This window comes from Cyprinus carpio, chromosome B3 (genome assembly GCF_018340385.1).
Source record: "Cyprinus carpio isolate SPL01 chromosome B3, ASM1834038v1, whole genome shotgun sequence".
NCBI lineage: Eukaryota > Metazoa > Chordata > Actinopteri > Cypriniformes > Cyprinidae > Cyprinus > Cyprinus carpio.
Genome location: NC_056599.1, coordinates 25,890,693 through 25,911,088, shown reverse-complemented (window position 1 = coordinate 25,911,088; position 20,396 = coordinate 25,890,693). Strand labels below are relative to the sequence as shown.

The 20,396-nt window shown below is 37.6% G+C and overlaps 3 protein-coding genes across 7 annotated transcripts; all 3 read right to left on the bottom strand.

The window, feature by feature from the left end:
- Positions 1 to 163: 163 nt before the first annotated feature.
- On the bottom strand, positions 164 to 3,482 carry LOC109057352 (protein yippee-like 3). The gene is made up of 5 exons (XM_042720441.1): positions 3,178 to 3,482; positions 1,722 to 1,840; positions 1,578 to 1,621; positions 1,375 to 1,483; positions 164 to 1,243 (listed from the first exon to the last, which is right to left on the bottom strand). Exons 2-5 carry the CDS (start codon positions 1,836 to 1,838, stop codon positions 1,154 to 1,156), a joined length of 360 nt encoding a protein of 119 aa, XP_042576375.1. The 5' UTR covers positions 1,839 to 1,840; positions 3,178 to 3,482; the 3' UTR covers positions 164 to 1,153.
- A 563-nt stretch (positions 3,483 to 4,045) lies between these two features.
- Positions 4,046 to 10,253, bottom strand: LOC109054198 (lysophospholipase D GDPD1-like). 5 transcript variants are annotated; one of them, XM_042720439.1, is made up of 12 exons: positions 10,010 to 10,250; positions 8,767 to 9,919; positions 8,035 to 8,225; positions 7,520 to 7,562; positions 6,978 to 7,113; positions 6,258 to 6,303; positions 6,049 to 6,167; positions 5,802 to 5,891; positions 5,559 to 5,692; positions 5,416 to 5,475; positions 5,266 to 5,317; positions 4,046 to 4,397 (listed from the first exon to the last, which is right to left on the bottom strand). In XM_042720439.1, the coding sequence occupies exons 3-12, from the start codon at positions 8,171 to 8,173 to the stop codon at positions 4,269 to 4,271; spliced, it is 948 nt and encodes a 315-aa protein (XP_042576373.1). In that variant the 5' UTR covers positions 8,174 to 8,225; positions 8,767 to 9,919; positions 10,010 to 10,250; the 3' UTR covers positions 4,046 to 4,268. The 5 variants fall into 5 exon arrangements, with proteins under 5 accessions (XP_042576373.1, XP_042576374.1, XP_042576371.1 ...); XM_042720440.1 differs by having other exon boundaries at positions 8,035 to 8,220; positions 8,773 to 10,253; XM_042720437.1 differs by having other exon boundaries at positions 8,035 to 8,220; positions 8,767 to 10,251.
- A 460-nt stretch (positions 10,254 to 10,713) lies between these two features.
- Positions 10,714 to 20,066, bottom strand: LOC109057220 (mitogen-activated protein kinase 1-like). The gene is made up of 9 exons (XM_042720435.1): positions 19,598 to 20,066; positions 17,855 to 18,037; positions 17,569 to 17,758; positions 17,102 to 17,218; positions 16,906 to 17,020; positions 15,671 to 15,802; positions 15,191 to 15,300; positions 14,946 to 15,074; positions 10,714 to 13,263 (listed from the first exon to the last, which is right to left on the bottom strand). The coding sequence occupies exons 1-8, from the start codon at positions 19,807 to 19,809 to the stop codon at positions 14,955 to 14,957; spliced, it is 1,179 nt and encodes a 392-aa protein (XP_042576369.1). The 5' UTR covers positions 19,810 to 20,066; the 3' UTR covers positions 10,714 to 13,263; positions 14,946 to 14,954.
- Between the last annotated feature and the right edge of the window lie 330 nt (positions 20,067 to 20,396).

The following is a 20,396-nucleotide window of genomic DNA, read 5'->3' as shown; positions in this document are numbered from 1 at the left end:
TTTTTGCATGTTCGTTCTTGTACAGTGTACATTCTATTGTACACTGTACTTTTGTTTATAATTAATCATTTTAACATTGAATAATATTGAATAGAATAGTGTACTTTAACATTAAAGTGCACTGCTTCCTAACCAATTTTCAGTGAAAAAAAACAACAACAACAAACCTTAACAGTTTTTATTTACCCCATACTTTAATGTAAAGAATTCAGGTTAACGTAATACACTTTAGCATTCAAAGAAATACGCTGCTACACAATCATAAGCACATTTACATGTCTGCTCTAAAATGATCAGATCAATGTCTCTGTACATGCTGCTCAGTGTTAGAATATACTTAATACATTTCTCATAGACAAAAAAATAAGAAACAAAAAACAGAGAAAAAATTATATCCCAATTACAATAAGCTGTATATACTTATAAGCTGTAATGGAAGTGTCTTAAGAATATCAGTCAACCGTGGACATCTCTACAGCAACAAGCCTGCTTGTTCATCAGGATGTTCATCTGCTGGGATTCCTCAGTGACTTGGTAAAGTACAAGATGAATTCAACCAAAATGACTTAATTTGGAGGCATGAATCATCCTTTACGCAAATTCTCTCACTTACATATTGCACATTATCCACTCTAAGCCCCACAAACACACACACACAAAACAACATACAGTAAAGTTATTTCACTCGCACTACCTCATTCACAAATTCCTTGCTCTTTAAAGTAAAAATTAATTGAATAAAAAAAAAAGCATTGGATCTTGGCATTTTGTTCATACTAGATCCAAACCTCATGAACTGCACTTAATTTGGAGAATTTGAGGGCTTATGTAACCCCCCCAAAAAAAAATCATGAATTCTTTAAAACTGGATTTAAGTAGTTGATAATTTTAGCACAGTTTCTTTCAAGCATGCCTCACACACAAGCACATCTCCAAATACATATAAAAGGCACAAACACACACAAACCAATCACCCAAGACTCCCCCTCCTTTTAAAAAACTGGTGCATTGGGATACAAGTGTGGAAAAAGGTGCTCACAATGGTAAATGTAGATCATAGATGGATATATACATATATATAAGAAAGCATCTCATGATGTTCTTGGAGAAGCTGCAAGCGGTGACAGAAAGTTAAAGCAAAAGGCTGAATGCTTCAGTCCCAGCCATTATCTTTAATCATGTGAGATAATTCAATAATAAACTTCCCCTCCTTATACTTCTGACTTAACTCAAATGCCTGCTCCTGTAGAGGAAGAGAGAAAAGGGGGAAAAAAATTGTGATCAGACTGCAGGGTAATGATAGAAATAAAACCATTTTGGCAAAAAAAAAAAAAGCGTCCTGCTACATGTCTTATTAAAACGAAGCATGCTTACATATTTCCAGCCCAGTGTGGTGTGGCAGTTCTCACAGTAAATATCAGCCACAGCATGAAGACCGGTCAGCAGAAGCCTTTCTTCTGCTGGGCCACAACCCACATTCACCCTGAAATCACAAAATGACAGTTAAACCAACTATTTCTTTCATCGCAGTGTGATTCAATCTCTATGAGATTTTTTTTTCCAGAAGTGATACTCACACAGAATTGAACAGGTAGGCACGTCCCTGACTGCCTTGAAATGACTGAACATAGACAGACACGTGAGTCTTTAATGCAAACAGCATCCCAATTCACAAATCTAGCTGTAAATGTGCCACAAGAGTCACACAAAGGAACTCTCACCTTAGAAATTAGGTCATCATGGTTGGCCAGGTGTGCACGGCAGTGGACGCAGCTGTAGCGGCGGTGACAGGAGTCCAGATAGGCCTGGAAAGTTTTGGCCTTGGTCTGCTTCACCATGTCTTTGAGGAACACACACAATCAAAAACAGTGTCAGATTATATCTGCAATAATAACACATTTTTCTGTCCCTCCTAATGTCTGCATGAGACCATTAAAACTTGAGGGAAAGGCTACAAACCGGCTTCGACAGCCAAGACAGCTCCTAGCAGGGTTGCCAAATGCGTAGTTAGAAAGCATGGAATTGACATCTTCAGCTATTAATGTTGAGCTTTTCAAAGCAAACTAAATGCTTTGAGATTTTATGCATGCTGGACGTGACATTTATGGCAATCTTTTCCTTTGTGCATTTGAAAAGCATTTTCACGTCGCTGCAAATATTGCATCCTGTTTCAGAGATGTAGCAGGGAGAAAAGGAAACATCCACATGACCTACTTTGCTTGGCTGCCCACACTGTAGTTACCCCATATATGGCATGCCAGGCACCAGGGTAAACAGGGGTGAGAGGTAATGAATAACTATGGCATGCTGAAACAAACAAATCTATATACATAACACACGGACAAAAAATACACAAAAAGTCACAACAACTACACAAAAACGCTAAGAGGATCAAGTTCATACGGACTACAACGTTACAGCACGTCCCACGAACTCGTGAATGAATCGTTCATATCAAGGACGTGCACAAAACCGATTCGCAATGATCCGAGAACGTGAGATAGTAAAAATCATCTGGAGTAACGAGGATTTAACTGATGGGGCAGACATTAAAATACATGATGAGCAGAATTACACAATATTACAAATACAATTGTGTGGAAACTAATTTACTTCACTATATGCTGATTTCATAAAAAGTACTTCGAGCCAAACTTCGAGGCTGATATATGTAAATTAATTTTAGCATCATATAAAAGGGTTAAAATTAAATTGTTCGGTTTTTGAGTTAATGTTACTGTTTTACAAGAGTAATCACCATTCAACAAACTGAATCGGGGCACATGAAAATACAATAATAACATCCTATGTAGGCCAAATAAAATAATACAATTACAAACGAAATATCGGGATGTCAGGGACCAGGGAAATAACGTCACAGCTTAAAATGACCGCCAAATCTTTTTTTTGAAATGAACTGTTCGCAAGAACCGATTCGCTGGAATTGAATCATTCCCCCTTCACTAACAGAAAACAGAACTAACGAACGCGGCCAGCTGCACGTAAATGCCAGTCATCTTTATTCACGTTTCGAGATAAAACCCTCTGAATATACAAGTAACAATTTCACCACAGTGTACAGGCTCTACAGCCGTGAGTGGAGTCGTTTCACATTAGAATGGCTTCTAGCCTCCTCGCTTGTTTTGACACGCTACGTGACAATGAATGTGGACTCACCTGAATATAAACGATTTCTTGGAGACAGACGCTGCTCGCAGTATTGTCTCCAGAGGAGAAGCCTGCTCAACTCAACCAGGTGAAATCGAGCGCACTCAACCAAACTAACGCGCGGCGCGCTCAGCTTCTCCTACAGCTCCCTTCTTTGTGTCGACCTGCTTTAATGCGCAAACCGAGTGATGTCAACCGAAAGCCTCGTAATTCCCAAAACTCAAGCAAGCCAGTGTGCTCAGTACGTCGCAGCCGAACATAATCCGTATATTTGTTTACTGTATTTTATGAGGAAGTTTCTTATACGTCATGCGGCGCAAAACAAACCGCAGCCGACCAATCAGAATCCAGACAGCGACGTCTGGAATATAGGTCAGCCAATCAGAGGCGCTCTTCCCGAGCGTCTGAAGTCACCTGAACTTAACAGTTGCGTTAACGTTTTCAGCGAGCAAAAACAACAAAGCCCTCGTGTTGTGGTTATCTTCGTCTTATCGCTTCTTTAGGAATGGCGATTTTGGGTCCTCTGGTTTTTTGCATGACAATTAGATCACGCAGATGATTTGAAAACACTTTACTGTATAATGAAAGCCGCTGTGGATCAGTCTGACATCGAATGATTCACTGAAAGATAATGTATTTTTGTATCTAAAGAAGATTTTCAGAAGGACAGCGTAATTCAGTCTTTGATGTCTGCTGATCCCCTGCTGAGCACAGCTGATGGACTTTGCACGGCCTCTCTCAAAAAAGTTGGATAATGTTTGTTTGCAAACATTGGTAGGGAGGCGCTAAACTGACGCGGACTGACTGAAAACCACAATAAACATGCTGCAAACATGGTGGGATAATAATGAAGCGAGCAAAGAAAACAGTCCACTTGTAGAATATATGAGTTCTGTTTATTCCTATGTGTGTTCATGCTCAAGAAATGTCCCATGAAGAATGGCATAAACCAAGTTTTGAAACCATAAACCATGCCTGTGCTGATAAGCTAATAATGGGATTGATATAAAACTTGGCTGTATGTTTAAAGGTAAACAGCATTTGTACAGTGTGTGTGTTTGACTGGACAAGGGTTAAGTACATTGTGTATTTGTGTTTGATCACGTGTCTTGTGTGTGTCTTCTAATATAGTTTGATAACAGGGTGGGATAATCAGACATGACTCCTGTTGCTCCTGCAGCAAATGCAGTCTTAATGTCCTCTTCCTTATTACACACAAACAGATGAATCTAAAGAGAAAAAGAACATTTTGTTTAATTTTGATGCATATAGGTACATACACACAATCTGAGACCAGTTTCTCACTGAAATTGAAAGTTACTCAATACGCTAAGCTGTTTCTAAAAGGATGTACATCCAAAAACTCACTCTCAGGCCATCAAAGATGTAGATGTAGTTTGTTTCTTCTTTGGCACAGATTAGGAGAAATTTAGCATTACTTCACTTGCTCACCAAGTGAATGGGTGCCGTCAGAATCAGCATTCAAACAGCTGATGAAAGCATCACAATAATCCACACAATTCCAGTCCATCATTTAAAGATCTGTGAAGTTAAAAGTTGTGCATTTTTACCAAAGTATGAGTACATAACCATGCTTCTTCCAGTGAAAATATCCATAACCTGTTGTCCTCTCACACCATATCCACTGACATATTTGTTTAGAATAGATTTATCTTGTAAACAGTGCTTAAAAAGTCCATATTTCTCTCCTGATATGGATAGAAGACTCAAATTTTAACAAAAAAAATCAAGAAAAAAAAAACAAAAAAAAGAATTATTTTCTTACAAAAAAACAACAACTTTTTGGTTTAAAAGACATTAACAGATGACTGGAGTGGTGTGGATTATTGTGATATTTTTATCAGCTGTTTGGACTCTCGTTTTGATGGCACCCATTCACTGCAGAGGATCCACCTGTGAGCAGGTGATGTAATGCTACATTTCTCCAAATATGTTACGATGAAAAAACAAACTCATCAACATTTTGGATAAACTAATGGTGAGTAAATCTTCAGCAAATGAAATTTTTCGGTGAACTATTCCTGATAATATTATTCCATAATAATATTCCATACATGATATAGCATGGCCACAGACCTGAATTCCTCTGTCTCTGAGGTGCTTGAACATCCCTTTTCTCAATGTTAGTCTGACAAAGAAACATGTAAACCACAGAAAACCATTTCAATCTAAGAATAAAAAGTTAAATAAAAAATATAGTCTGATAATACCAATAAGATTAGTTACCTCTGAATTAAAAAGACGACCAGTCTGCTTCTCATAATCCACATTTCAGGTATGTATTCTCTGTAAGAATGAGATCAGTGAAAATGCATCAGTGTGATTTCCAGGCACACAACATAGTATGGAGATATTTGGTGTATACTGACCTGTTTATGATTTGTGGCAAGTAGAACTGCAGGAAACTCTCTCCGAGGGGAACAAATGGCAGAAGACCGGTGTAGTAGAGCAGGAGCAGCATTAAACCCCGCTTTACAGTGAACATGTAGGGCATGGAGGAGTTCTGCCATTGACAAAAAAGGAGACATAGAGCTAAAGAGGTAAGAAAGAGGAAAGTATGTTGGTGATTTATTTTTTGAAACAAAACAGGTAGAAAATGAATGCATACGCACTGTTTTGCAACAGTTTTCCATGATGGTGGAGTCAACAGAGGCCCAAACTGAGATGGCCTCTCTGTTGTATTTCTTCACAAGATCAGAAATCTGAATAAAGGCAGTAAATAAAATATAACATTATTGAGATAAAAGAACAAAGAGGAAGGTTTAGTAAACTTATGTAGTTAAATTAGGGAAAATATTATGGGCCATTTTGTGGCTCAGATTTTGTAGTGCATATTAAGTATGATGATTGCTCTCTTGCCTTCTCAATCAGCAGGCTGTTATTCTCTTTCACTTCAATGTTTACAGCTATGTGTGGAAATTTGCGGAAGACATCCTCTAATAACGCAAGGTTTCTATCTGACCCAGTGCTGAAGTGGCCTGTGCAAAGGGAATTAAAACATGTCAAATCATTATGCATTAATAAACATGTTAATATGTGTTAGCAGTTTCACTGGTAAAAACACACACCTGTCTTAAAGGTCACCTCGAGTGTCTCATTATAAGGTGGCAACTCCTAACAAATAAAATTCATAATAATTATGAAAAAAGAAAACATTCATTATTAACCAAAACTTGTGGTTTATAAACATTAGCATTCAAAGATATACAACTATTAAAAAATCTGGAATCTGAGGGGGCAAAAAAATCTAAATATTAAGAAAATCGCTTTTAAAGTTGTCCAAATGAAGATCTTAGCAATGCATATTACTAATAAAAAATTACGTTTTAATATATTTACAGTAGGAAATTTACTAAATATCTTCATGGAACATTATCTTTACTTAAAATCCTAATGATTTTTGGCATAAAAGAAAAATCAATCATTTTAACCCATACAATGTATTTTTGGCTATTGCTCCAAACATACCCCAGCGACCTAAGACTGGTTTTGTGCTCCAGGGACATTGTTTGAATATATTTTAAAATAAAATATAATATATTAATATCATCGTTAAAAAAAGTAATATATTACTGTGATGGTGAAGCTTAAACAGTCACATGACCCTTCAGAAATCATCCTAATATGCTGATTTTGTGCTCAAGGAATATCGCTTATTAATATCAGTGTTGAAAACAGTTGTGCTGCTTCATAATTTTGTGGAAACCACGATTGATTGTTTTCTTTGATAAATAGTTAGTAGTAAACAGAGCAGGTAGAGCTGCACAGAGAAAAGCTTGACCCCTGACCTCCAGGTTTAAGGAGGAAATGTTGACATCTTGCCCAGTCTGCCGCAGGAGGTTCTCATCATGTGACACAACCACATGACCGTCTTTAGTCAAGTGACAGTCTAACTCCAGCATCTCTGTGCCCATTTCAACAGCACTGAAAGGAAAAGAGACATTTTGGACATCGCACCTTTAATGACTGTGGCAAGAACAGTTAAGGTAAATGTTTTCAGTGAAAAAATGTCATGTGGCTTCGTACTTTCAATTACTTGAACTATAATGAATGAGAGGTATGAACCATTTGAGTGACACTTTTATTTTTTTTTTTAGAAATTTTGCCCCAGTCCTTATAAAGTAATCTATTGCCACAAAAAAAACAAAAAAAATAAAACATTGATACAGTAAAACATGATCAGGTGAGTCTGTTAATATTAGGGAGATCTATTCCACTAAAAGGACTGTGAAAATAAAATTGTGATACAGTCACACAAATGTAAGATAGGAACTTAAAAGGAGCCGATTTTGATCTACTGTTCAGTCTGAAAAACTGATCTGAGACTCACTGTGTAAAGGCCTCCATAGTGTTCTCGATCTTTTCACCACAGCCTGAGGACAGAGAGCAGGAGGTCAGAAAATGTGGACTGACTCTCATAGACACACAAACATAAAAATTCCTCAAATAGTTAATCACTCACTCAGTCACACATTAACTAGCTTTATATACAAACCCCACGAGGAAAACATTCATACATGCTGTCACAAACACAGAATTATCTAACGCTGCTGTGTATTGACAGGTTTATTCCACATATTTATCAACAGATTATATACATTTAATAAAATAATCTTTTGTAAATCAGAAGGTTTATGTAACCTTCCTTGCTGTATGTTAGGCCACTTAAAAGACTTTGGCTGTGACATGCGTAGAGCAACAGGTGCATATGATTTAATTGTGATTTAATATAATATATATCTTCAGCATTATTACAGTTAATTACTATGACACTATTACACTACTGTGACTAGGTAAGAATCCCGAACCCCAGACATGAGCTGGTTATTGACTCAGATACTGTACCTCCCCTGTGAGAGATGTGGGTGCAGTAGAAGGCTGTCTGTTTCTTCTTGTGCAGAATATGAGGGTTCTTCAGAAAGAAGAGCGACGTGAGAGCGTAGCCCCCTACTGCTGGGAGCAGGTAGTACAGGTAGCTTGCCATAACTCCCACTACAAGGGGCTCTGAGAGCAGCACGTGAACGCAACAATCTGATCTTTGAAGAAAATATCGGTTTTTAATATTATTTCATATTTTCTTTGAATCTAACATCAAAATGTTATACAGTAATAACATTAAATCAATTCTAAACCGTATTATATATACATATCAAAGGAAAGGTGTAATATCAAAAATATGTATTTTACTCTGATAATTTAACATCCTATTATACAATAATGACATTAAATTATTTGCAAAAAGTATTACAAATACATATACAAAGGAAAAGTGTGATATCTATCTATCTATCTATCTATCTATCTATCTATCAATCTATCTACACACAAATAAAATAAGTAAAAAATAAAAATAAAGATTATTGTAGTGTTTTACAGAAATATGCTATTTCACTCTTTCTACTTCACATTTTTTAGGTTTAATTCAATCCTTGACATTTCTTTATTGTATATTGTATCATATACAGTATATATATATATGATAAATCCCCATCTGATTGTAATAAACACCAAAAACAACTTGATATATATATATGATAAATCCCCATCTGATTGTAATAAACACCAAAAACAACTTGCCAGTACTTATATTTGTTCCTTCAACTTCTTATTTGAGCTATCCTGGAGTGTCTGATCCAGATTCAGATCCAAGGACTGCTTCGCCAAGCACCTGTCTTCAGTGCTGATGTCAGTGTGATTTTCCTTATCTTTTCCCTTGCCTTGTGTCTAGTTTACTAGTTTCTCAGCCACTCCCTTTTCTTCCCTCACTTTGCCTATCACATTGCTTGGTAAGAAATGTTGCCTTATGAGTCTTCCTCCTTTTCCTTCTTTCCTGCTAACATCAGTGCAACCGCAGAAGAGAAAGATCTAAACAATGAAACCTTTCTCTCTAGGTGTGCGTTCTCAGTGATCAGTCAGTCATTGGTAGTTATGCTCTTTGCAACTCCGAAGTCCCCCCTCCTTTTTCTGTGAATGTCAGTGGTGTATGTTTGAGCCGTCTGTGCATTTTCTGAGGCCTCCCTGCACATATCAATCTGCTTGGATGCTTCATTTTTTCTTTACTTTAAATTCTCACTAGTGCAAATTAGGCAAGATGGGAGAACCAACAGGATGGGATAGACAGCACAAGAGGCTTTTGTCTTTTTCTGTGGCATTGCAACAGTTGGTAGTAGATAGCAGAGGACACGAGTTGATGTTTGGCCAGTATTCATGGTTTCACACATTTCAGTGCTGAACAAAGGCTTACGGTGGATAAATGCGCACTCACAGTAATGCACACACAACAAATGTACACACTGTTAGTTCTGCCTGTCAGCAGAACATTTTTGTTTTCTATTGTTCTGGTTTTGTATAGAATTGCTGAGAGACTGTAAGTGAACAAACAAAGGGAGGCAGAGACATTTAGGAAGTGAGGTTAATTATACTAATAATCAATATCAAATTTGTGCAATCTTGGCAAGCTGGTTTCATCAAAAGCATTGATTCACCTCAAGTTTCACATAACGAGAACTGCACTGCATCAATGTATTAATTAAAGAATTTTAGTCACTTCAGTTTCGTTTGAATGAGTCGTACAAGCATGCAAACACACCCAAATCCTAAGGAGCTGGATCTGTCTTCAAGAGCAGAATGCCTCACAGCAGAATTCCCAACCCATGCTGAAACATGTTGGCGAAGTAGAGGAGTGGTCCAACTGGACAGGCAACTTGGCTGATTTATGAGGAGAGAGTTTCTAGAAAACAAGGAGTGGAAGTTGGAGGAGAATATTAGTCCTTTCATTAGCCATAAAATTAATGACACATGAACTTCTGTTAAACTTTACCTTTGCTCGGCTTGAACTTGACATGCACATCCAGGCTTTACTTTTCCATCGATTAGGAAAATTAAGGCGATTTTGATTGCCACAGTGCCACTCCCTTCACACAAAACCAGATAACAACTACCATCTTCAAAAGCTACATCAGGGAATATGACTAAAAGGAAATGTAACTGTTAATGTTATTACACCTGGGTATTGTGAAATCGGAACAAGCCCTCAGACTATTCACTAGACAGAGGCAAGGACATAATTATCTATCAAACATATTCGAAGATAATGATTTATATTTGAGTGACAATTTAAAAAAAAAAAATCAAGCACAAATAATAATCAAATGACTTTAAGTGCACAAGCAGAGCAGTCCATTTAAATTAGTCACATGTGCAATTAGGTTTTAAACAAAATCTAAAATGCCTTTAATGCTTTTTATGATTTAAAGGAGAACATATGATTTTTTTTAAATTATAATTTGAAAATAAAAACTTCTCAGTATGTCAGTATATAGGACTGATTATTGATGGTAAATGTTATGTTTAAATTAAAAAAAAAAAAAGATAATGTATTTTTGTGTTGTGTAATTTTTATTCAAATCTTCTTTCCCTTTTTAGTTAAAAAAATAAAATAAAAACAAAAAAACAACAACAAAAAAAAAAAACCAAAAAAACAAAAAAAAAAAAAAAAAACAAAAAAACACACGAGACAAAGACTTACAGTATCAAGAATTTTATTTAATATATGTATATAATTCTGTTTTTGTTAATTGTTTAATTTATTATACCCATAAGCATATACATAGACTATAACCATCCATAGCTCATTTCTTTTGACAATCTACCCATATCGTTTAATCAACTTTTAAAATAATTCCTTAGAAGATTTAGGGAAAAAATAGACTTCAGAAAGAGGGAACAGCCAATTCTTTTTCACACCCAAAGCGAAAAAAATGAAAGAAATGCAAAACATACTTTAAAAAGGACAACAGTTTTTAAATCCCTTTTCAATTTTTAAAATAATAAAAAAAAACCTCACCAATTTAACACCAGCAATAATTATAATGACAGCCATCAAAAGGACATTATATCTGCCTCCTTTGCAGGCTTTTGAAATCATACACTGTATGCGTGCAGGTTTAGCATGTCATTGCCATTGTGTGTGTGTGTGTGTGAGACTGTTGACAGTCCCCATGGTCCCATTCACAATAAGCATGTCATTGCCATTGACAATACAGTAATATAAATAATCATTTTCTTGGTAATGAGTTGTTTCCCTCAGATCACAGAGCGGGATGATCTCCCCTCCTCAAGAGGAAGCAGAGAAGAGCAGCTTCTGGTTGGAAAGGACAGACGTACAGACACAGACATGGGACTCAACCAACCATCACTGCCTGTTACATTTCACCCTAACAAGCGGGGGATTAAGAAAAAAATGAAGACTAAAGCTTAGAACAAAAACAAGGAAATGTTTGTCACAGGAATCGATTAAATTGCACTAAAAACTGAACTGAAAACAAAACGTTTGGTCATGAGACACAAAGTGCGGGTGCACCGATTGAGAAATGTCACGTGATTGACGTGCGGGGTGAAGTTCCTCTGCAGTTGGGGCTCGTCTCAATGGGGTTTTACACAGGGAGGTTTATTAATTTATGCAACTCACACCCTGTATTTATGCAAAACAGCTACACACTGTGTCATTTTAACTCTTCCCACTTGAACATGCTTTCCTCATCCATGATTGGCCAAAAGCAATGACGGTTTCTTTAAAAACAGCATCGAAAGATGGTGACATCTCACCGGAAACGTATAATAAAGGCAGGTAGTAACGTCTAAGATGCAACGCATGCAGAATAAGTCATTTCGAAACTAGATAAACACAAGCTGAGCCAATCACAGGCAGGAGAGGCATGATGAGGTCAGCAAGCCCTGTGGAAAAGCCCTTTGAAAAGTTCTGACATCACAGGGAGGGAATGAGAAAAAATGTGCTATGGCTCTGAAAGTGTTCAGCTTGGCTATGATTCCTCAATCACTCCAGGACAAGTGAAGAAAAACTAAACAAGATGCGAAAGAAAAAGAAGAAGGGACCGACATCTGCGAGAAACAAAGCCAGAACGTGGGGAGCTACGTGTGACTTATCAGAAAGGAATCATGGCAACAGTAGCTATGGACATGGTAACCAATGACAACTATTGTTATTCACAAAGAAATCAGTATCAACCCCCCAAAAAAAAAAAAAAAAAAAAAAAACTCACAATGAAGGTCTGCACACCACAGATCCACCATCAAATGAACAGACGAGCGAGAGGAGGAGAAAGAGGGAAAGGAAGCCAACACTAAATGAAAAAAACGATACTGATGGCTTAAATTTCCCAAGAACATTGGCAAGAAATAGTCTCAGTTCTCAACAGTAGAACATGATATTTTACAGCAGATGATACTATTCCATCTTGCACTCTTTCCTCCGTTCATCCTGCCTGCCGCCATTTCTCTTTTACTCAATATATTTCTCAAGAACCAAAACGAGACCTCTTTTTCCTCACTATAGAAAACAAAACAAGTCCAAGCTCATTAATTTTAACATCATTTGTCTTTGAATGAATAATAATAATAAAAATAAAAACACAAGCAATGACTTTATATTTCAAAAGATACTCAAATATTAATTCCCAACATTACAAAACACGATTTGTAACTGATCGCAACGTTCAAATTACAGTGTACAAACAGATTGCCAACCTACAATACTCCAATGAAACTCTAAACCACTTATATATACACACACACACCAGTCAGTGCCCATCATACAGATTCTCTTTCTCTCTCTCCATGTCTGTGGAATGAAAAATAAAAACCACCCGGAACAACACAGACCAGTAGAGAGACACCCTCGAGAGAGACATAAAGAGAAAGAGACGGATACAAACAGAGAGAGAAGCAGGGTATTGATAGAAAGGGTGAAAGATGCAATTGTTTGAGAGAGCAGGAGCTGTGTGCGGTATGAGATGAGAACAGCGAGTCTGACGGCCCCCATTAATGGCGTTATGATAAGATGTTATAAGCACAAACTAGAGCACAGCTTTCCAGCAAGAAAGAGAGATGGACAGATAAAACAAAGCTCATGTTTTTAAATGTAGATTTTTTTTGTCTTTTTATCTTGTTTTTTTTTTTTTTTTGCCATGTATATATGTATGTATATGTTTTTGCAGGTTGTCTGGAGTCATCTTTATCTGAGACTCCTTGCTGCTCGGTTATTCTCCGTGATGGCTGCGAAAAAAAAAAAAAGGATTACTGACCATCAGTAGACCGACATCAACACCAGTTCAAGCATGGAAATTCTTCAAACGAGAGTAAAGGTCCTAGCACACCGAGAATGAAATTTTCGTATGCGTTTTTCGCATTCGTCATCCCAAATAATTTGTCAAGCACAGAAACCTTGCACACAGAGTCTACTTAATAATTAATCTGTTGTGAAAAAATTTCACGAAACAATACAAAATGGAGTGTTCAAGCAGTGAGGGTGATTTCCTTCTTAAAAAGACAAAAAGAAAGAGGTAATACTGGGTCCATTTAATCCTGAGATAGTGTAGAGAGCTTATCAAGAAGCTTTGGGATTATCCCGAGCGATTCAAAGTTCACTTCAGGATGTCAGTGGCTCAGTTTGATGCTTTGCTAGCAATACTGGAGCCACATATTAAAAAGACCACCAGCAATTTCCGTGCTGCGGGACAAAGTGGATCAACTTGTCAGGCGCCATTCTTGAATTTGGCATTTGCATGTGCGGTGGCTCTGAGTTGTCAAAACACCTCTCAAAATGCTTGCTATGGATGAGAAAAACGCAGAAAATCGCACCCTATCCAAATTTTTTTTTATGATGGACAAAAGGTTCGGAGGCAGAGTGCAAATGTGATTGACACAATGTGAGGTTGTATTTATTTTTTAACGTGCACAAATTTCAGACTCCGTGTGGCTTTACTCAATTTAGGAAGAATTTGAGAATTGCTTTTATTGAAAAAAATAACTGAAATTATACAATCTTCAAAGTAATACTTAATATGCTAATAAACAGAACAGACAAAAAAAGATGATTATTATAAAGTTAAATGTTGTATGTCAGTTTTCATTTTTGTATTATTTAAAAAAAAATAATGTTTTTTTTTTTTTAAATATGTAAAAAAGTAGAAATAGTTCACCCAAGAATAGCAATCGAATCTCATGTGTACATGTATATTAAAATGTATTACACATGGTTTGATAATATAGTAACTAAAGACTTACCAAATATGAATATGCACAAATAACATTTTAAAATAACCATTTAAGTCTCTTACACAAATACAGTGCACAAGTCACACTATTTGGAAAAGGACAGCATAAATATTGTTATAAATATCTTATTTCATGTTTTGTGGACAGCAATCAGTCATACAAGTCATGAGGGTGAGTAAAATTGCCATGAATTCATTTCTGGGTGAACTATGTCTTTAACTGCTTCATACGACTTGTGTTAGTCTCTGCTCCTGACCTCTGTTATTTCTTTTTTGCATGCCTTAAGCCCCATTCACACCAAGAATGATAACTATAAAGATATTAATATCTACACCAGCGGATGATATCTTGTCTGTCACTTTAAACTCTCAAGCTCATTATAGCAGGATGGATTCTGATTGGGTGTCAATGTTTGTATCGTTCATCATCTGGAAAAAATCGTTCTGAAAGTGATTCCAACGATATCGTTTCTCTGTGCCTTTATCGTTATAGCTATGGTGTGAACTCTGCTATTCTTTAATATTGAAAACGATTTTTAAAACTATATCTTTATTGTTATCTTTATAGTTATCGTCCTTGGTGTGAGCAGTCCTTTACACAGAATACTACTATATATACATATAAATACATTAACATTTCTCACACTTTTGCTCATTTGACGTGTGCATGTGCTTTTGTACCTGTCCCTCTCAGGAGCCCTGGTAAGTGGCCTGGAAGCGTGCCGTCTCCTCATAGATGAGCTCTTTCAGCTTCTCTTTAGGAAGGTCATCCAGCTCCATGTTGAAAGTGAAGGGCTCCTCAGCCACCGGCTAAATTTGCAAACAATGCGAAATGCTGTTAGGCTTAACTAACAGATATGGGATTGTACAGATGACAAACTCAAGGTGTGTGAGACAGAAATGATGGAGAGGGGAAAGACAGATACCTCATCAGAGGGGTCATAGTACTGCTCCAGGTAGGGATGGGCCAGTGCTTCCTCCACAGTTATACGTTTGATGGGGTTGAAGGTTAACATGCGGTCCAATAAATCCAGAGCTGAAATGCAACGGTAAAAGTGCATAAAGAAGTTCCACACTTCTATGTTAAATTTATGATTACAAAGAACTTGTTCACTAGTTCTAACATACAACCTACACATCATGCACAACTATAGTCATAACAGAGAAAAAGCATACAAGGATGTCCCCCCCCAAAATTTTATAAAAAACACACTTACAAAACACACACACTCTCAAAAAACAACATTTTTACACACACACATTTTCACAACACCCACACACACACCAAAACCAAACACACACAAAAAAAAAACAACACTCACACACACACACACACACACTTGAGACAGCTACTGCCAGACCCCTCTACATATCATTTCACTAAACAGCCTAATATGTACACTTACCTTTGTTGTCTGCTTTGGGGAACAGCTTGTTCCATGGGATTTTTGGTTTCTGGGGTAGAGCCTGGAGGTAGTTCCTGGCCTTCATGTTGATGATGCAGTTCAGATCATCTTGAGTGGGGGAGCCCAAAATACCTGGTTGATGGGGCAGGAAAATGATCATAAAATGAACAATGTGCTTGCATTCCCAAATGGGTCAGATAACAACAATACAGTGGTCCTCAACTGAAAACCATTGTTTCCATAGTCTACTTTGGTTTTTGGGAAAGCAACCATGAAAGAAAACAATGACAACAGAAAAAAAAAAAATCAAAAAACAAATAATAAAACACAACTAAAATATAAATAAGCAAAATGAAGATAAATAAAGAAATATGATTATCGACTTTTCAAGGGAGTAGATAATACTTTTGAATACACTTCAAAAGCTGTGCATCCAATCAAAATGTACAGTATTTTGGCATGAATTCATTTAAAATTTAATTTTTCTTGGTGGAATATTTATTTACAAACCTAAATAAAAACTTTATGCCAAGTAAAAGCTTTTATTCAACAAACAATTCTGGTACTGTGCTGCGTTGCCACTAAATATAATAATAAAATTAACATGTGTTTGACAAAATATGTCTAATTAATTAACAAAATATAAAATTATACACTGTTCAAAATTTTGGGGTTGGTAAGTTTTTTTTAATGCTTTTAAAAGAAGTCTCTTATGCTCACCAAGGCTCCCTTTAATTGATAAAAAAAAAAAAAGTAGTAAAAACAGTACTATTATAAGACATCATTACAATTTTAAATAATCATTTTCTTTTTGAATATAATGTAATTTATTCCTGTGATAGCAAAGCTGAATTTTCATCAGATATTATTCCAGTCTTCACTGTTACACGATCCTTCAGAAATCTTAATATGTATCTAATAATGCTGATTTGGTACGTTTCTTATTATTATCAATGTCGAAAACAGCTGCTTCACATGTCCCCGGAAACCAGGGAAGTGGTTGATGATGACACTGCACACTGTTCAGAAGCTGATACCCTACAGAGTGTTTCCTGCCCTCACTGATACAGTGTGTCATTGAGTCATAACACAGCACTCTCCGTGCTGCATGCAGTTGCCACATACAAGCTTTTTTCTTTTTTATACTGTGCTTCAGGTACCGCAGAAAATGAAACAAATGACTAGGAAGTCAGAAAATGGGGAAATTCCAAAGAGCATCAAGCACTAGTTCTTACCCAAAATGTGGTTGAGCTGGTCCAGATAATGCTTTCCAGGGAAGATGGGTCTGTTGGACAACATCTCAGCTAGGATGCAACCAACAGACCACATATCAATAGACTTGGTGTAGCCCTGAAAGATTAAGAGAGAGAATGTCAAAACATGTGTCAAGTTAATATGTTGAATGCTAACGACACAGACACACGGACATGCCTTGGAGTTGAGCATGATCTCAGGAGCACGGTACCAGCGAGTAGCCACATACTCTGTGAGGAATCCGGTGTGGTCATGTTCTGGGTCGGCTATCCGTGCCAGCCCAAAGTCACAGATCTATGGGTGAGGAAATGTAATTATCCTGCATAGAACTCTCCAACATGCAATTTTGCTTTAAAAGCCCCTCATTTCTATATTTAGCTTCACTGCCTTAAGATTAAACAAAGCACAAGAACTACATTACTAAATTTGGTCCTGCGTTCCTCAAAATATCTGCACTGAAATAGATCACTTACAAAATGATTTCCATTTCACATTAGGTTTCATATTTACTTCTGAATGTCAGGTGATCTGTTTGAAGCTTCTGTCACTGTCAATGGCTTACTAAATGCTGCTTATTATATTAAAAACTAGAGTTTTATGTTTGGAGTTTTATTCTTCAGGAAAATCTGTGTGGCTTTTCTGACCTTGAGGTCACAGGTGGTGTTGATGAGAAGGTTTGACGGCTTCAAGTCTCTGTGCAGCACATTGGCAGAGTGAATGTACTTCAGCCCTCGCAAGATCTGGTACAGAAAGTAGCAGACATGGTCGTTGCTGAGTTGCTGTGTCTTCAGCAATTTGTAAAGGTCGGTCTCCATCAGGTCCTGTACGATGTAGCTGAAATGCAGTTAAAGAACTACAGCAAAACACTGTGCAAAATACAATGGTACTGTGTGTACAACAATTCAGCTTGGAGTGCATGTTTAAGGATACACATCCCTCATATACTCGATGCGACGCGCTCTCAGGATGTCATTGATGCCGATGATGTTCTCATGACGGAACCGCAGGAGGATTTTGATCTCCCTCAGGGTGCGCTGGCAGTAGGTCTGGTGTTCAAACGGACTGATCTTCTTAATGGCCACTCGGATCTTATTCACATTATCAAAAGCTGAGCTGCAGGCGGCAGGGAAAGAGATGGTGGGATGAGAGGAGGGAGTATAAAAAAAAAAAAAATTTATACAAGCTTGTGCACATATTTAACTCGTATAGCATCGGGAATGATGTTAAAAAGTGACCAGAAACTTTAGAAAAATCCTGAACCTAAGATTATGATAAATATTATTCATATTTATATGAGGCATGTATAAATTGTTTAAATCCCTGCTGTGTGTTTTAGCTATAACCTTCAAATTAACTTTTTCATATATATGTGTATATATATATATATATATATATATGTGTGTGTGTGTATATAAAACAAAGACAGCTGTGTTTTAGTGTGTGTGTGGGGGGGGGGATTTGATCAAATGTTGGTTTTTGCAGGTTTGTTTTTTTAGGCTCAGCACATGTAGTCTATAAATATTTGTAAATAAATAAATAAATAAATTATAAATGAATAAACAAAATAAAATAAGATCATTCACTTGTCTCCCCACCAGGTTGTCCCAATTTTAGGACATCAATTTATTAAATTACTTTAAAAACATAAACAGATGATTACCAAAATGGAAATCAATTCAAAACACCAAAATAACATCAAATTTTGATAATAAATTAAATATTTTTTGTATGCTTTTAATTGTTAGATAGGTTTAAGAAAAATCTCATGGATGGGACAGGTCAAAATCCCCATTTTACATATATTTGATGCGTTTAAAACCACTATGTGCACTGTTCTTGTGGAAAATATCTAGTATCTGTTTCTTAATATATTTTTCTCACTATGCCGCTGTCTGATAGCCCTACCCAAAGACATCCATAGAAGGCCTTCGTGTTTTATTACAGGGGGTTTGTTTACATCCTCCAGCAAAACTTTAGTCATTGTGAGGATGGAGGACAGACCAACGCGCACAGCTATGAATTCTGCACCTTATATATATATTTCACCATCTTTTAACCAAAACATCCACATTTGGCCGCATCGTAACCACGCCTGTTTGACGAGCTCAGAGAGTGAGATGTCAGATTGCTAGCGGTCGAGCCAACAGCACTAGCACGCAGTTTCACACTACAAACAACAAAACACACTCCCCAAATCACAAACGACAAGTGACATTCAACATCTGAAACTCATCGAGAGCTCTCAATAACATGTATTCACGTGCAGCGAGACACTAACCTAGCGAGCTAGACAGCAGTTCCTACATGATGACAAAAACACTGTTTATGTAGGCAGCTCGCTATGCTTTTAAACACAGCCAGTGCTGAAGAAATGGGATTTAATCCAATGCCTTGCTCGCAATCTATTGTTAGCCCTGAGCTTCTAGGAAGGATATGCAAGGAAACTTGTTGAGCGGAAAAAATGATTCTGTTGTTTTTGAAACGCCGTGTATATTTTATTTTCTGTCTGTAAAAAGGGAATGCGGAACGGCACAGGGTTTCAGAGAATCAACACCCATTTTCTTTACCTCGAAGAGCTGATCAGTAACGTTACCAGCCCATTAGTACTCGCCCCGATCCAACAATATCACCAACTAACGCGTGCGACGGCAAAAACGAGCAGTTTCCGCTTACCAGACCATCCCATAGGCCCCCTCCCCGATGTACTGGAGGTCGGTGTATCGGGGGCCAACGTCAAAATTCTGTCCCTTCACCGACTCCAGGCCGGGCTTGGGTCCCGCCGCTCCATTAGCTCCCCCGACCGCGACGGCTGCTCCAGCCCCGGCGGCGCTGCCACTCGAGCCCGCGGCTCCGGCCGCCGCCGCGCTGCTGCCCGATTCCGCCATCGCTTCTGTCCGCTAATCAGTCGCCTTCGCGCAGTCTATGGGGTAGGGGGGTCTCCTATTTGCCTTCAGATCAAAGACAGGGATATTGGATCGCAAAGGCTGCCGTTATACGGTGCGCTCTCCTGACAGTAGAAGAAGAATCGGTCAAGGCCCCCTGTGGATGCGAGCATCTAAACGGAGCGAGAGCGCGCACTTCTCCTGTGCAACAGTGGGGCGCGCGCTGCGCGTGGAAAGCCAGAGCGCTCGAGTGGGTGCAGTGCATGCCTCCTCCCACGGCTACGGTAGTTCCTCCGGCGTGATTTACAGTTTGTGGTTGGAAAAAAAAGCGAAAGGGAGAAGAAGCTATACTGAAGTGAGATAAACACACGAACTCGACATATTTTCCATCATCTGAACATTTACGACTGGAACAAAAACAGGCATCATATATTCTCTTACAATCACATAAATGTTACCTAAACGCACACACAGTCAAACCAAAATGTATTCATGAACCAGGTTGAATAGATCTGTCAGCTGTTAAATTTAAGTACACAATTAGATAATACCAATTTAGGTCAACTAGTTACCAAGCAATGCTTTATTTT

Bases quoted from the DNA above. Each gene is read 5' to 3' on its own strand.
- LOC109057352 (XM_042720441.1), bottom strand. From the start codon at position 1,838: ATGGTGAAGCAGACCAAGGCCAAAACTTTCCAGGCCTATCTGGACTCC. The intron at 1,622-1,721 runs GTGAGAGTTCCT...GTCTATGTTCAG, and splicing joins ATGATGACCTAATTTCTAAG to TCATTTCAAGGCAGTCAGGG. The intron at 1,484-1,577 runs GTGAGTATCACT...TTGTGATTTCAG, and splicing joins GCCTACCTGTTCAATTCTGT to GGTGAATGTGGGTTGTGGCC.
- LOC109054198 (XM_042720440.1), bottom strand. From the start codon at position 8,173: ATGGCAAGCTACCTGTACTACCTGCTCCCAGCAGTAGGGGGCTACGCT. The intron at 6,168-6,257 runs GTGTGTGTTTTT...CCCTTTGCACAG, and splicing joins CGAGGTGACCTTTAAGACAG to GCCACTTCAGCACTGGGTCA. The intron at 5,892-6,048 runs GCAAGAGAGCAA...GCCTTTATTCAG, and splicing joins ACAGCCTGCTGATTGAGAAG to ATTTCTGATCTTGTGAAGAA.
- LOC109057220 (XM_042720435.1), bottom strand. From the start codon at position 19,809: ATGGCGGAATCGGGCAGCAGCGCGGCGGCGGCCGGAGCCGCGGGCTCG. The intron at 15,803-16,905 runs GTAAGAACTAGT...CCCATCAACCAG, and splicing joins CCAGCTCAACCACATTTTGG to GTATTTTGGGCTCCCCCACT. The intron at 15,075-15,190 runs GTATCTGTCTTT...TTGCAAATTTAG, and splicing joins ACTATGACCCCTCTGATGAG to CCGGTGGCTGAGGAGCCCTT.